The following is a 15215-nucleotide window of genomic DNA, read 5'->3' as shown; positions in this document are numbered from 1 at the left end:
CATGGCTACCATTAGGATATTTCCTGCAATGGGAATGAACTCAATGCCACATATCCAAGTTGCTCTAACACAAATGACAAGTGAGCTGGCTAGGGTGACCAGACAGCAAGTGTGAAAAATCGGGACAGGGGTGGGGGGTAATAGGCACCCATAGAAGAAAATGCCCCAAATATTGGGACTGTCCCTATAAAATAGGGACATCTGGTCACCCTAGCTGGCTCTCGCTTTGTAGGCAATAAGGAATCAACACAACTCTCTGGAAGCAAAGATGCAGCCCCCTGTGTCCCTTGGCTTTGGACTTCATTACTAAGGTGAATCAACCCTTTAGCCAGTTTCACCAAACCAGTTACAAATTTCAGTACTCATGAGACTGGAAGTTGAGCCAGTTCTAGCTCTTCTACCATTCTTCAGCCTGGCTATGTATTGTCCCTTTTATAGAAACAGTCTCCTTGTCTGATTCACTTTACTTACAATGAGAAGGTTCCGCATGATCCTTCACATTGAGTCAGGTAGACTTTATCCACAGAACGGCAGCCCTTATGGGTGATATGGTCCACGATTTGGGTGACAGAACACGGTGATGGGCTGTCGCGAGGGATGCCTGTGGGAGAAAAGAGTGGTAATGCCCTTCAATCAAATGGCTCCAAAAACACCATGCTGCTTCATCACAGGCTGTGAGTCATTGATGCTTTGAAACAACTGTGTTTAATACTCAAAGTAGCCAGAAAGGCCAAACACCTTAGCACTCAGCTTTACCCCTTAAACTTTAGCTCTCTATTGATTGCCTGGAGGACAGACTGTCTATTGAACATGTCCCTTATTGGAGCCACTGAATGGCAAAGGAAATGATGAAACAAGCGAGGAAGAGAGAGAATGGCTCATTTATCATATATTATTTAGGTTTATAGAAAATCAAATTATGTGAGAGTGTTTGGGAGTCTGTGGAGGGAAAAGTGAAGGCTGATTAAATCAAAACAATGATTTCAGAATGATTACTGTTTGGTGCTATCAATGTTACTAGTGTCCAAATCAGTGCTGAAGTGCATGTTTTGCCAAGCCACATGCAGCAGCCAGTTATTAGAGATGTGTCAAATAAACTGCTGGAGGGAATTGTAACATACCAGCTTACAGGGCAGAGTTTCAAACCCAAGGCCAAAAAGAAAACTCTTATAATTCTTATCTAGATACTTCTATGGCCTACTTCACTGCATTAGGCACTGAATTCAACAATTCAGAAGGGAAAGTGCAGAAAACCCCCCAAATATATAAATACAGTAGGTGAGCTACATTAGGAATGTCTTCCGATGCCATTGAGTTAGGTCCTTTCCTTCACCTGCTTTTCCTGTCTCAAAAGGCACTTCTGCTGCAAAGCCCACTCTATGGCAGCACTGATTTATTAATAACAACAAAATCTGCTATGTGACCACATACTCAGCCAAGGCTTTTTCTGCCAGCCTACAGTAATAAAGTAATAATTTACTTTTCTCAGCTTAGACTGAAAGCTGCTTGAGGCAGAGTCAGTGTCTGACTGTGTTCTGAGCACACTTTATGTGCTCCACAAAATAACTAGTATGAATGTACTTGCATCTATTTAAATTAATATATATTAGCAATAGCTTTTAGATAGGAAAAATGGTCCCCATTTTGTTTTGTAGTGACTATATGAACACTGGGTAATTATACTCACATGTTTTACAGCAACCATTAGGCAGCAGTGTAATAGTGCCCTGAAAACAAATCAGAAAAAAATATCTGTATTATCAAAATTATCTGTATTTTGAAATGTTCTGCATGCACAGTGGGGAAAAATAATTTGTTCCATGGCAGGAATTACTGGTTGAAATTGTGTGACCTGTACTATGCAGATGGTCTGATTAGATTATCATGATGGTCTTTTCTGGCCTTAATATCTATGAATTCACAAAGGAATCTGTTGCAATATGTAATTCTCTGAAGAAAAGGCTTGTGACATATAATGGTCACCACTTACAAATTACTGTTTACCATGAATTCCATGCTGTTTAATCTGACATACCACAGTATTTCCTAATACTTTCAATAGGAAATAAGTGTGGGGTAACCCTTATTTATTGCAATCACTGTGTCTACAGGACACTCATGAAAATATGCTGTCTCATACAAATTCGATCCTGCAGACTATAGTGTGATAGGACATTATAGCACACTACTGGTCAATTTTTAAGCCATGGGACACTAATTACCTACTATAAACCTCAGAACCCATCAATAAATATGTAGTATATGCACCATATGTCCCTTTTTCAGATGGAAGCATGCTTTAAGTAAATTAGTGCAACAAAAAATCATAACCCCCCGGGCTTAAATTCTTATCTACTATTTCCCGGAGCCCCTCCACACCCCTCCCCATTTGGGGCTTGGGGCTTCAGCCCTGCAGGAGGTGCCGGGGCTTCAGCCACGGGGCACGTCAGGGCACGCCCCACAGGTTTGAAAATATTTACCAGAGCTCCACTCCAGACAGCACCGGCTGAATTTGAGCCCCAATAATAACAATTATAGCAGCTCCTCTGCCCAGTCGTGTCTTTTGGTAAGGTGGCTGGATCAAACTAAAATGCGTTGTCATAAGGGTTGAGGGTGAATGTCCCAAATTTACTTACAGCTTTACAATTCTCCTCATTGAACGATGGGCAGGTAATCTCTGAGGTGGAGGAGATGAGCTGACCTTTGATCGACACACAGCTATAAACGGTGCAGTTGTCTTTTGGATCATTTTCCATTTCACCAGGCTGTATACAAAAAGGAAATTCCGCATACACGGAAGGATTCATAATGGGCTTAGACAGAAATCTTCCTAGCCTCTGAAAAAGATTCTCCTCATTTCTCAGCATAAAAATACTAGACAATTAACTGCCATGGTTAGCAGGGTAGTGACTGTATTGTGGGGTCCCATGGGTGGAGGGGATCTTTGGAGCTCCATAAGGAATTTTCCTTGGGAAAGAAAAAATCCCTGTGTGGAACCTAGGGTATTCTGGAGCTAAGGAAAAATAAGTGGGTGAGATTTTGATTAGGGATGATGGGTAAACTGGTAGATATTAAATAGGAATAGCCCTTTACTCAAAAAGGGCAACACAATTGAATCATGTTCAAGCTTTTCTGGCACCTTTCCACTTCTTGGTCAAAAAACTGCAAGAAAGGCTCTTCTCATAGTATTTCTGAGAAAGCCTGATCTGATAAGATCTCCAACCTATCTTCCAGATCAGAGAAATTCAGATGACTTTCTTTCAGATGAGCAGCTGAACTTTCAAATGCACATCTGAACTTAACCACTGAACCTTTCCTTTCCCCCATCACTAATTGCCATGTCTTTCCTCCCAGTTAACACTTTGAGGAATACAACAGGAATGCTACACGTTTGGTAGACTCCTAAGAACAGCAGCACACTTACACTCAAGATGAGGACGGTGCTGTCACCCTTATTTACAACACACTTGGTCTGCACGCATTTTGGACAGCATTCCCCTTTCACATCTTTAAGTTCATATCCCTAGGAATTAAAAAAGCACTAGGTTAAAAGTGTCCTTGAGAAACAAACAAAAATGTAATAGTCTGAGCACCAGATTAAGGCTCTCTGTAAAAACCCAGCTAAATAGCAGCACTGATTATGGTTTTAAGGATAATCTAGATCTGTCGCGTTTTGTAACAGATGGAGATCACCAGGTGAAGAGAAAAGGGATAATGAAAGTAGAAAATAAAAGGAGGCAACAAAGGCATTATAATAACTACACTGTGCTTAGATGTCACTTTATCTTCAAAGCATTTTTAAAAACACGGTTAGCTAATCCTCACAACATGACTATGATGCTCATAAGTATTATTATTGCTATCTTTAAGATGCAGAAAACTGAGTGCCCAAGGTGAACCAATGTTAGAGCTGGAATTAGGACCTAAGAATTCCTTTACTTAGAATAGACCTCTCTCAATCATGGCTACTTTTCAAGAAAATGTACATGAATTTTTTTTTTTAAAGTTTGTTACTTACTGGCTGGCACCTTTCATTGCATGGAATGCGCTTGCATGTGACGACATTCAGACCACTACTGTTCGATTTATCAGTGCAGACACAATTTTGGCACTTATCAGCAACGACTGGGGAACCAGGCTAGATTTTTTTTTTAAAAAAGCAAGAATTCTGGTATCAGCAAGGCGTGATGTGTAGGAGAGACATATCTCTAATATCCAATACTTCCCCCCCACAAACAAACATCCACTAGGGAAACATATCATAGACACAAAGGACAAATATTCATCTCATGCATTATGGTGCATACAAGTGGGTAACTTAATACCTGTCTGTATTAAATAAATAAAATAATTACTGGAGCCAATAGAATTATAGGGGTGTAAGTCAGTACAGAATGTGGTCCTTACCCATCCCTTTTTATTTGTGACAGCGAGGCTTTAGCATAGTGCAGCAAAGTGCTGATGTTAAATGTGCATTGATTTTTTAGGGATATGTACATTGTGTATTAAAAACAAATCTTTACATCCATGGTGCTGCTGCTTAGAACCAATGCTTCATTCTCTCTTATATGCAGCAACTTTCTTTGAAAAGTGTTAGGCTCCGTGTAACAGATAAATCCCTGACTGCAGTTTGGGGACGGGGGGGATCTCTAAAAATGAATTGTACCAAATGCAAACTGCCTCAAAGCACTTCAATTAAAGGATGCTCTTGGGACTCAAATGTTTCATCCAAGAGTCCTTCTCATGAAGAAATGGAAACTTACCATGTACTCAGCATTCCCAACCACACAAACCTTCTTGGGAACTGTGAAATAAGGCAGAAGTTGTATGGTTATACATGCAAGGAAAGTGCCAAATTTTATTATCCCAGTCATGCAAATTTCCTCCACAAATAATCACAACACAAATATTCAAAAGTGTCACCCAGATTCCCTTTTTGCAGTGCAAATTGTGCAATACGTGGACACAAATATTGTAAGGTACAATTTGCACTCGCAAAAGAGAAAGGTTGTCTGGTTTGAATATCTATATCCCAGGTTTTACATCCCAGGATGTCCACTGGATGGTTGCAAAACGTTTCCTGATATGTTTAATTGGAATGATCCAGGAATGATCATCTGCCTTTCCTATCGCTAAAGTTCATAGGGACAATTTCTTATGGGAGGACTGAAGTCCCGGTCAACAATCCCACTATTCTTACATAGGCATATAACCAGAAATATATGACTTGACCAGGGTGAGCTATACCTAATCCACCTTGCACCACCATTTTCTCAGCTACCACTTGGGCTCGCCCATGGTAGCAACCTAGAATCTAAGCCTGGTTTTGTTGCCTCCTCCAAAAGAGAAGCACACAGTGTTGGCTACCAACCTTAATGCTCAAGCATGTAAAGTGCAATAATGACTGTTCTCATATATTTAAAAGCGACTTACCGCACTCATACGTAGGACAGCACTTGCCAGTGGCAATATTGGAAACAAGTTCGTAACCAATTTTACATTTAGGAGGTATGGTTGTGCAAAAGCTCGCATTGCATCCTGCAAAGGGAAAAAGCCAAGAGAAATGTAAAATAACAGCTACAGAGAGAAATATGCCACTTGGTCAGGCTCAGTCCAAGCATTTAGCTGGCCTGGGCTTCACAGACTAATCTCAATTAATTTAACAAAAATGAATAATGCAACTGTTATTGCAAAAGAAAGTTTGGGGGACAGAGGAGTGCAGTAAATGAAGCAAAAGGGGAACTTACTGCAGGAAGTTATGCTGCAGCAGATGTTGTCAGGACTGACTTCAGTGACCTCGTAAAAGCCTTCATCACTGCAGCTTGGTTTATCCGCTTGCGCTGGACATTTGAGGGGCTCACAGATAATGCCACTTCCACCTTCCAGGCAAATGCATTTCTTACAGTCAAACTCAAAAACTTCCCCAAACTGTCATTAAAGAAAGAAGAAAGCAACTGAATGAATAGTTAGTGAATAGAAAAAACATAAATCTGTTGTTTTCAATGGGCTGTGCTGTGTGTTTAAGTGTAAGCATGTGTACATGTATGTGTTAGGAGGGAGCAGAGTGGAGTTATAAATTAACTAATGTGTAGTCTGGAAACTGATTATCAGGAGCTGTCTAAAGACAATATCTCCCACTAATGTATAACTCAAGCTGAGATAAATATAAATCAAGGATTTTCAAAATTCCACTCACCTACCAAATAAGTGGATGGATGAAAACCTGGGAGTCTATACAAAACAGGACTGATATGGAGGAGACACAAAATACTTGCAATGGAAAAGCAAATGTGTAACATACCTTTCTTGGTTTATTATCTGGTCCAACACACCCTGCAAATAGAGCAAAATAAATCTCCATTACCACTGATATGATGACAGGTTCAGAACTATATTGTGCACATGACCTGGCAACAACAAAAAGGAAATGCACATGCATTTAAATATAGTAACACAACCTACCGCAGGTTTTTACACAGACATCCACACCTTCACCATAAGGCATTGTTCCAGCAGGACAGAAGCAGCCTTCCACATGACCGGTTTGGTTTTGTGCAACTTGGCTGTATGAGACAAAAAAGACCATCATTATCATCAATGACACACAGTGGAAGGTTGGCCAAATATATTTTATCCAGAAATGTATGGGCAAAAGAAACTGCACATGTGAAATTTACAGATTTTAAATCATCCTGATTCTAATCTTAGCTTATTCCACTATACAGTGTTTGATTCAGCTGTATGAGAGGATACCAGGGCAGATACAATGATAACCAGTTAAAGGCTGTCTCAAAGATTTCTATTTTAAATCAAGATTGTTAAATTGGATATTCCTCACTTCTCTGTGGATTATCTATCAGTGGGTAGTTGCAGGGGACCTGACTGGCAGGAAAGTAACTATTTACCTTGACTTGCAGGTCACCTCTTCAATAGGACCACATGCTTTGTATACTTTGTGTGATGGGCACTTAAGCGCTTGAATGGAAGAAATACAGAGAAAGAAATATTTCAGCAAGACCATCATAAGCAGGCCCAGCAAGTGTACACCTTTTGCAATCTTCAAACAAACATTGGAAACAAATAGATTTAAATCTATGTCAGACTCATTCAATAACATTGAAGGTCTGACTGAGAACCATAAAAACCCAGAAACTCAGACTTAAGAGGGAAAAATCCATCCATGACCCCTCCTGCAAATAGACAGGTATTGCAGGGTCTCTGGGTGGTAGGTGATTTTACACTAAAAAACATATGCAAAGCAACATCTCATCCTGTTGTGCCAGGGTAAGGACAGGATTTGACCTTCTGAATACAAATACTTTTGTTTGCTAGCGTTTCTTAAGAGCCACATTTTTGAAGATGGGAATGCTCCCACGCTGCACCAGCAAAAAAAAGTTTGTCTCCCATTAAATATGTAGGGTACGTCTATACTTACCTCCGGGTTCGGCGGTATGCAATCGATCTTCTGGGATCGATTTATCGCATCTTGTCTAGACGCGATAAATCGATCCCGGAAGTGCTCGCCGTCAACACCGGTACTCCTGCTCCGTGAGAGGAGTAAGCAGAGTCGACGGGGGAGCCTGCCTGCCGCATGTGGACCCACGGTAAGTACCTTGTAGTTCGAACTAAGGTACTTCGACTTCAGCTACGTTATTCACGTAGCTGAAGTTGCGTATCTTAGTTCGAACTGGGGGGTTAGTGTGGACCAGCCCGTAGATTCACCCATTGTGCCTGCAAAATCCACACACTAGGCACACAGGCATTTGCTCAAACAGATGTAGAGCATTCCACACACAATGAGCACACATGAATTTTTACAGGCTCATCTATTTCCCCCACCTTTGAAATCTGGCCTGTAAAATTATTTCAATAAAGCTTTTGGTGTTTATTACAGTCATTAGCGACTTGGAGAGCCAAGTAACCCATAAACGGAAGGGGAATTGAAATAGACCCTACAACTAATAGTTCAAGTTAAATGGCAGAAAAATGTCTCTACTTACGGCAGATATCACGGGTATGGCCTCTCCAATCAACACAGACCCCCTGGTCAGCGCAGAGAGCAGCGTAGGTTTGCAAACTTGCACACTCCAATTTAGAGTTGGGAAGAGCGCAGCTGTCGAAAACACAGGCTGCGTAGTAGTGGTCAGGGTTGACAAAGGGATGGCATGCTTTGAACGGGCTAGAAGCAGAAACATGTATCATTATTAGTTACTGAATGATCTGTGCTCACTTTAATATGCTGTATGCCATATTTTAGCACGATGCTATACAGGAAGATTTGAACAGGACTCATCAATGATAAATAAACATTTTGCTGGAGTGCAGCCTTCCAACCCACTTAGACCTTAATCTTTAGACTATCCACCCACTACTCTCTCTCCAAAATAATACTTCCCACCTAGTAGCTGGAGGAATATAATTGAGTGTAGCCATGAATTAGAGTTGCGGATAAGACTTGGTTGGAATTTCCTCTTTTTGAAGCCACATCCTGAAACTCAAGCACAAGATCCCTTTGGGATCTTCCGGGGACCAACATCTACTGAGAGAGCATGGAAGAGGAGCAAAGTGGAAAGGGCTGGAGAAGGCCAAGGGAGCCCAGAAGAGTATGAGAGGGCCAAAGAATCATTAAAGAAGGCTGAAAGGCAGTGAGCAAGTTGCAAAGATTAAAACAGATTAGGAGGGAAGCTAGAGAGAATGGAAAAGAGGGAATGGAAGAGAGAGAAGGAGCAGAAGCAGCTACAAGAGACGATGAAGCAACACCAAATATTTGCATTTCAGATTGCCACTGAATTCCCAAATTAGAGGTCTGTACACACGTCTAGTATATTTACCCTTCTTTAATGAGCTTGCAGAGATCAGATGGTTTGCAGGATGGTGGGGTGATAGGAGGTGCCTCTGTAGTTGTTAGGGATGGAGAGCAGTGTGGCTTTTCGGGGTCATTAATCACCCAATGATCTGCCATGGTTTCACAGTTACCTATGATCTTTCCACCAGGTAACATGCAGTCATCTGCTGTGTTGTTGGTACAAGTGCCTACAATTGACAAGAGGAAGAAGAATTCACACACAAATCTTCACTATCAAATAATCATTGTATTTCCATCCATCACAGAGAACCAGCATCACGTCTCTCTTACTGCCAGAGCTTACATTTAACTTTTTAAATTTCATTCTAAAAGTAGAAAAATAGATCCTCACCGCACTGTCCTTGGGTGTTGTTGCCAAACCTCTGGTAGGGCAATCTAATTGAGAAAGTCCATCCATTGTAGGTTACATTTACCCCAAGTCTAGAAATTTCCACTACGTAATTTATGCCTGACTTAAAGATTCTCACGCCGTATTTTTTGTAAGGTGTAGCCACTTCCTGATTGTTTACCGTCACCTATTGTTTAAAGGAAAATGGAGAAGAGACATACATATTGTATGATGTTCATAAAAACAATCTATCCAACTTACATTGGAGATACAATGTAAAGGAAAGTAATGTTGTGTTTATGTCTCAAAGCTTCCTTGCTTTCTATTTCTAATGAGCTGTATGTTTTTGCGTATGTGACTGAAACGTTGAACTTTTTCTCTAAGACCCAATGAAGGGGTACATCAGCCTGGGGATACATTGGCAGAATTTTGGAGAAATGAGGATGGAATTTAGAATGCAGCCCCTGTTAAACGTCATAGGAGATGCATGCTAAATTTTCACTGCACCTGAGCTGAAATTTTCTTTCTCTCCCCAAAACGCTCCAAAGAAAGGGAAGCCTTTGATCTACATTTGTTAGAAAATGGAATTGAATGAAATACGGGGAGATAAAAAATCGTATTTACTAGTTCAGAACCAGGTGGTGGGCCTAGTGCAGCAGTTCTCAAACTATGGGGTGGGCCTCCCAAGGGAGATGCAGGAATATGTCAAGGGAGGTCTGTGGGGAGGGGGGGGGTGTTGTTTGTTTTTTAAATGCTCGGGCTGTCAACCCTGGGTGGCTGGGGCTTGTGCGGAAGGGCCGTGCACACCTGGGAGGTGGGGATAAAGGGGACAGCCAGAGTCCCACCGCCCAGGCTCCGGCTCCCCCCCTACCAATCCCTCATTGGGAAGGAGCCCATGCTCAGGCTCTCCCTCCCCATCCCTTACATGGAAGCAGTGTGGCTCAGGCTCTCAGCCCCCGGGTGGCAGCAGTAGCGCAGAAGGCTGGCAATGGGGCGCTAAGTCTGCGGTGAAAAGTGAAAACAAATATCACTTTTCACATCGCCTCCCTTACTTCTGCACTGCTGCACCTTTACTTCTAAGTCTGCTGTGAAAAGTGATATTGACGAAAATCACTTTTCACATTGCCACCCTGACGTCTGTGCTGGTGCAGTGTTGCCTTCCGAGCTGGGTGCCTGGCCAGTAGCTGCTGCTGTCTGCTCTACCTTCAGAGCTGGGTGGCAGTACATGTACTTGTGGGGAGGGCGCGTAAATGACTATGGACACAAAGAAGCTGGGCCAGATCAAATAAGTGTGAGAACCACTGGCCTAGTGCATCCCCCTTAAGTTCATCTAGGACTGATAAGTTCTGCTCAGTCTCAGAAGGCAATGGGGAATTTAACCTATGTTGTAGTCTTGCAACACTTTACCTGTAGTTGCACCTCTAAAATTCCCCACCTTAATAGTCCAAAAGTCAGCAGAGAGCTGCTGATGGAAAATAAGGAGGTGAAGAATCCTAAAAGTAAGTACTTACAACACATTTTGAAGAAAACAGATTATATTACATGCCACAGCCTAATCCTTGGAACATGGGGGCTAAACGATGACATAAAACTGATGACAACCCTTCACTTGAAAAATCAGAAATGGAAGTATCTTAACCCATCTTGAGGTGTGACTACGATCACCAAGCCATTGGCCTGTTGAGGATGTCTTTTAGAAACATTTTGGTCTACTACTTTGATTCCCATCTCTAATTCAAATGTGTCCTCTTGTTCAAACCCCAAAATGATCCAATGCCCTCCCTCAATCCTGCTTTACAAGGACAATGGGATGATCCTTGCTCATTGGAAACCCTTTGATATACTATAACATTTATTCCTTTGGGCTGTTATCTACATTAAAATCCTTAAAAGTCATAATACAGTATTCCATGTTATGTTGTCAGATAAGATGGATTCTTCCTATAATCCATGTTTTGAAGGGTCCGGGGATTGTAAAGATCTGAGTTTAAAAATGGGATGAGGGGGATGATCTCTTTCTATATGCAGATGAAGTAGTGTCCCTATAAAACTCCTTCAAAGCAACCCACAGAACAATTATCCCATTTTCCTAACATTGCTGCCACCAAAGTTATCAGGTTTGAGTGCCACTAGCGTATAAAGATGTGAATCTGATTAAGTGAGGGCAGGTGTAGCTGTATATCAATATCAGTCCGAGCATGTACATTTGGTTTATTAGTCACTTTCCAATACCTGTACTTTGAGAGGAAACAGTGTGATAGTCTTTATGTGCACTTCCTGGGTCTCGTGTCTCACGATGAGTGTGCGTGGACATGACACTCTGTCCTGTGCAATGCAGTGATAGTTGTCAATGTAGATCCCAAAGTTGTCAATATTTTTGTTAATCTCTTCCACCAGGACATATGTACAATTCCCTTGGTAGCTATAGTAGTGTCCATCAAAGGTCACATAATGTGGGTCTCCCCATCCAGTGCAATAACCTACCAAGAGATTCAGAGTTAGTTTAGCTGTATATGGTAACATATAGAAGCAGAGCTAGACTATGAATAAAGTCTTTAGTAAGTGGAAGACCAATTTACCCTACTAGCACTGGAGTCAAATAGGAACGAGAGAACCTGAATGAAGTGAACTATAGATAAGTAAAGAGAATTAATCTAAGACTCAGTTGGACCCAAACTGGAACTTTTTTTGTATTTAAAGAAGCTGAACTGTTTCTTTCTCTCTCTCTTTCTCTGTTTACATTCTCCATTTTCTGGATCTCCAGATTTCAGACAGAACGTCAAACATTCTCTGAAAAAGGCTGTTCTGCTATTTCCTACCAAGTTGAAATCAGTAAGTGCCATTAATCTCACAAGTAGGCCAGAGCTTTCTGGATCAAAGAGTTCAAGATAAAGTCAAGCAGCTGGCTCAGGATCCAAACTTAGCAGCTTGGACTCATCTTTAATGTAATCATATAGGGGCCACATTCCACCACTTTTCTCCTGCCATGTAGTACCTTACGCCAAATTATTTCAATGGGACTACTTGTGTAATGAGCTACCAGTCGACATGAGTAACTAAGTGATAGAATCAGGTCTGTGTAGATTATATCATAAAGAAAAAATTGCGAGAGCCAAACAATTTGAAGAACAAAATATGAATGCACTTTTTCATTGTTAACCTTAATTTATATCAAGGGTTCACACATATTAATTTGTAATTGAATAATTCAAATAATTTAATAGACTAAAAAGGTAAAATGAAAGATTAAAGAATATAGCATTTCATGAAACATTGTTAAAAGCAAGTGCTGTGGCAGAGCTAGGGGGGAACCCAGGACTAAGCTAGCAAGTGGTACTACAGGTAAGACTGAATTGCATTGCTAAGGATATGATGGGCTAAACTTGCACAGCACTTGCCCCCACTACAAATATTGTAGCTCTTAAAACTATTATTGGTCCATCAGAGATAAAAATATCCCTCCAACTATATACTCACAGTCACACTCCCAGTGCCAACAGCATTCACCCTGCACCAGCACAGGAGCGAGCCCATTGATACAACTGGGCTTAGGAGGAAGTTCACATACAGTCGTAACCAGCTCCCATGTTTTGTTGTTAACGCATATTGCCTTGGTGCAGTTACATGGCCAGTAGCTTTCACCTGGCTGGATTTAAGACGGGGGAGGGGGGGAGAGAAATGGTGATATCTACAATGAAGCAATCAGACTAATAAAGGAAATAATATTTCTGGATATTTTACACAGCTTTATATTGCCAACATCTTTATCCCAAACAAATATTTCAAAGTGCGAATAAAGCACCACATTCAGTACCGTCATCAAGGTCTGTAAAATGAGATTGCTGCATTGTTAATTATTAACTGTAAAGGATTTATTATGAGCACAATGCCAGTCACCAAGGTTTTATTCTGATTTCCCTTCCCTGGGTCACATTGTAAAACAGCAGCTGCACCCAAGTTATTGACTACTAATAGTCTTTTTGGAAACAGTATCATCAGTCAGCCAATAGATGGATCCAAATGTATTTTGTATGTCACATTTCACAAGCAAAAAGTAAAGGTGCAGGTGAATATACCATGCCTGTAAAAACTTTAATAAGTCTTTAGTGCAGTGATTCCAACCTTGTGCTGCTAGAGGCAAATACACCCCTTCAGAGCACTTCACAAGGCACTACCTAAATTTGTTTGATTTGAGCTCCTCTTGCTATCCCTGGCTTCAGAGGCCTGCTGATCAGAGGAGTGGTCCCCATGCAACCTGATGCATGCAAGGCAGAGCACAGAGGCAAAAAAGAAAATGAACTGGCATTCTGGTAATTCTGGTACAATGTCCTGAGATGTTCACATCCATGCATCATGACAATACAGGATGATGTTACAGTGTCAGTATGTCATAGCATGGTTATTTTTGTCTCCCTGCAACTGCATTTGGTGATGAAGAGGATCTCTGTCTCTATAAGGCTGAGCACCACTGTTTTAGAGTAAGACATTTTCAACTGATTAGGAGAGAGCAGCCATGTGCTACAGATTGAGAAGGTATTGGGCCAATCTAGAGAGGGTCTGAGCTATTGACTTCAGTGGGAGGTCCAGGTTTTCAACACATTCTCTGTGCTATTCAGGATATGGCCCATTAAATCTAATCAGGGATACAGTTCATGAGTGACTTGGGTTGGTAGATGAGTTAATACTTTGGCATAATCATTCTGACAAATACTAGAAAGATAAAGAGGAAGGGATGGAAGGTGGAATTTGCTCCTGGTAAGAGACCTTGTGTTCTCCCTTTCACTAAAGCTCCTTCACAGCTCTGCACTGTGATATAATCCCTTGAAGAAATGCCACTTGAGAGCTTATTTCAAAGAATGTTATGAGTGTCTAAGCTACCATAATGAGAGAAAGGGTCATTGAGTGCCATGACAATAGCCAAGAAGTTAATATGACATAGATGGAAAAATCTTTATATACCCAGCATAACAGAGGATCACTATGTTAATGAATGAATTAAAATATCACAAGATAGCATCCTCTAAATTGCACATATATTTGTACAATATGGTCTCCTTTCACAGACATATAATAAAAATGTGAAATTTACTTACTGCAATGGTAGTGTTATCAGGTAAAGTACAATTTGTTTTGAATGAGGGTGTAGTTATCTCTGAGGTAGTCGTCGATGTGATGGTGGTGGTGGTAGGCGTCTGTGGGGTAGTTGTTTCTGTGGTGGTAGTGATAGGGAAATCAGATGTAAATATGTCAGTCATTTGTAAAAACATTACTATGTTAACTACATATGCTGACACTACCATATTGCCTCTTGTGATAATGATCGCTTTGACATAAGGTTCTATGAATCCAAACTATGCTAGGTGACATAAATATAGATTGTATATTATATTATATAACATTACTACATCCCAGGACCTTTAAATTCACCTCAGTTTCACATAAATTCACAACTATTATTTTACTCTTAAATCTAAAAAAAAAAAAAACCTTGTTCAAAATCAAAGGACAATACATATTTTTAAAATATCAGTTACATTTAAATTAACAGGTGGAAGGGTATCTAAGCTTAAATGTATACTGTTCAGAAAGAGGGGAAGTTTTTTTGTGGTTAGTGCTATATTTCATATGATTTTTGTTAGAAATTCTGGAAGGCTAAACACGGATGAACACATTAAATAAATCTCTGCTGCTAGGACAGTTCTGTCTATAGCTTCCATGTCCATCTTGAAATATCTGAATTTTTACTAGTGGTTACCTTCGGTTAATGAGAATCACATCAACACTTACAAAACATTATTGTTATCATTAAGTATAGACAGTTATTGCTTAATTCTTATTTGTTGGAATACTGGTTGTGGTACCTGTTGTAGTAGTAGACGGTGACACAGTGCTAGTTGTAGTGGTTGTTGTTGTGGTGGTTGGAGGCTCAGTGGTTGTCGTTGTGGTGGTTGGAGGCTCAGTGGTGCTGATTGTAGTGGTTGTCGTTGTGGTGGTTGGAGGCTCAGTGGTTGTCGTTGTTGT

At 40.8% G+C, this 15215-nt stretch overlaps 1 protein-coding gene across 1 annotated transcript in view; it reads right to left on the bottom strand.

The window, feature by feature from the left end:
• Positions 1–15215, bottom strand: part of LOC112118092 (mucin-2) — a 57578-nt gene that overhangs the window by 1280 nt on the left and 41083 nt on the right. The window contains exons 29-44 of the mRNA XM_029912047.1: positions 12672–12836; positions 11427–11674; positions 9198–9381; positions 8832–9033; positions 8001–8179; positions 6906–6975; positions 6463–6563; positions 6302–6333; positions 5748–5928; positions 5434–5538; positions 4764–4804; positions 4019–4138; positions 3425–3523; positions 2637–2765; positions 1688–1727; positions 472–601 (exon numbers count right to left, since the gene is read on the bottom strand). Coding sequence (XP_029767907.1) covers positions 472–601; positions 1688–1727; positions 2637–2765; positions 3425–3523; positions 4019–4138; positions 4764–4804; positions 5434–5538; positions 5748–5928; positions 6302–6333; positions 6463–6563; positions 6906–6975; positions 8001–8179; positions 8832–9033; positions 9198–9381; positions 11427–11674; positions 12672–12836 — 2026 coding nt within the window. The remainder of the gene's footprint in view (positions 1–471; positions 602–1687; positions 1728–2636; positions 2766–3424; positions 3524–4018; positions 4139–4763; positions 4805–5433; positions 5539–5747; positions 5929–6301; positions 6334–6462; positions 6564–6905; positions 6976–8000; positions 8180–8831; positions 9034–9197; positions 9382–11426; positions 11675–12671; positions 12837–15215) is intronic.

The sequence above is a fragment of the Terrapene carolina genome, unplaced genomic scaffold (assembly GCF_002925995.2).
Source record: "Terrapene carolina triunguis isolate 2854851 unplaced genomic scaffold, T_m_triunguis-2.0 Scaffold171, whole genome shotgun sequence".
Classification (NCBI taxonomy): domain Eukaryota; kingdom Metazoa; phylum Chordata; order Testudines; family Emydidae; genus Terrapene; species Terrapene triunguis.
This window is presented reverse-complemented; position numbering and strand designations above follow the sequence as displayed.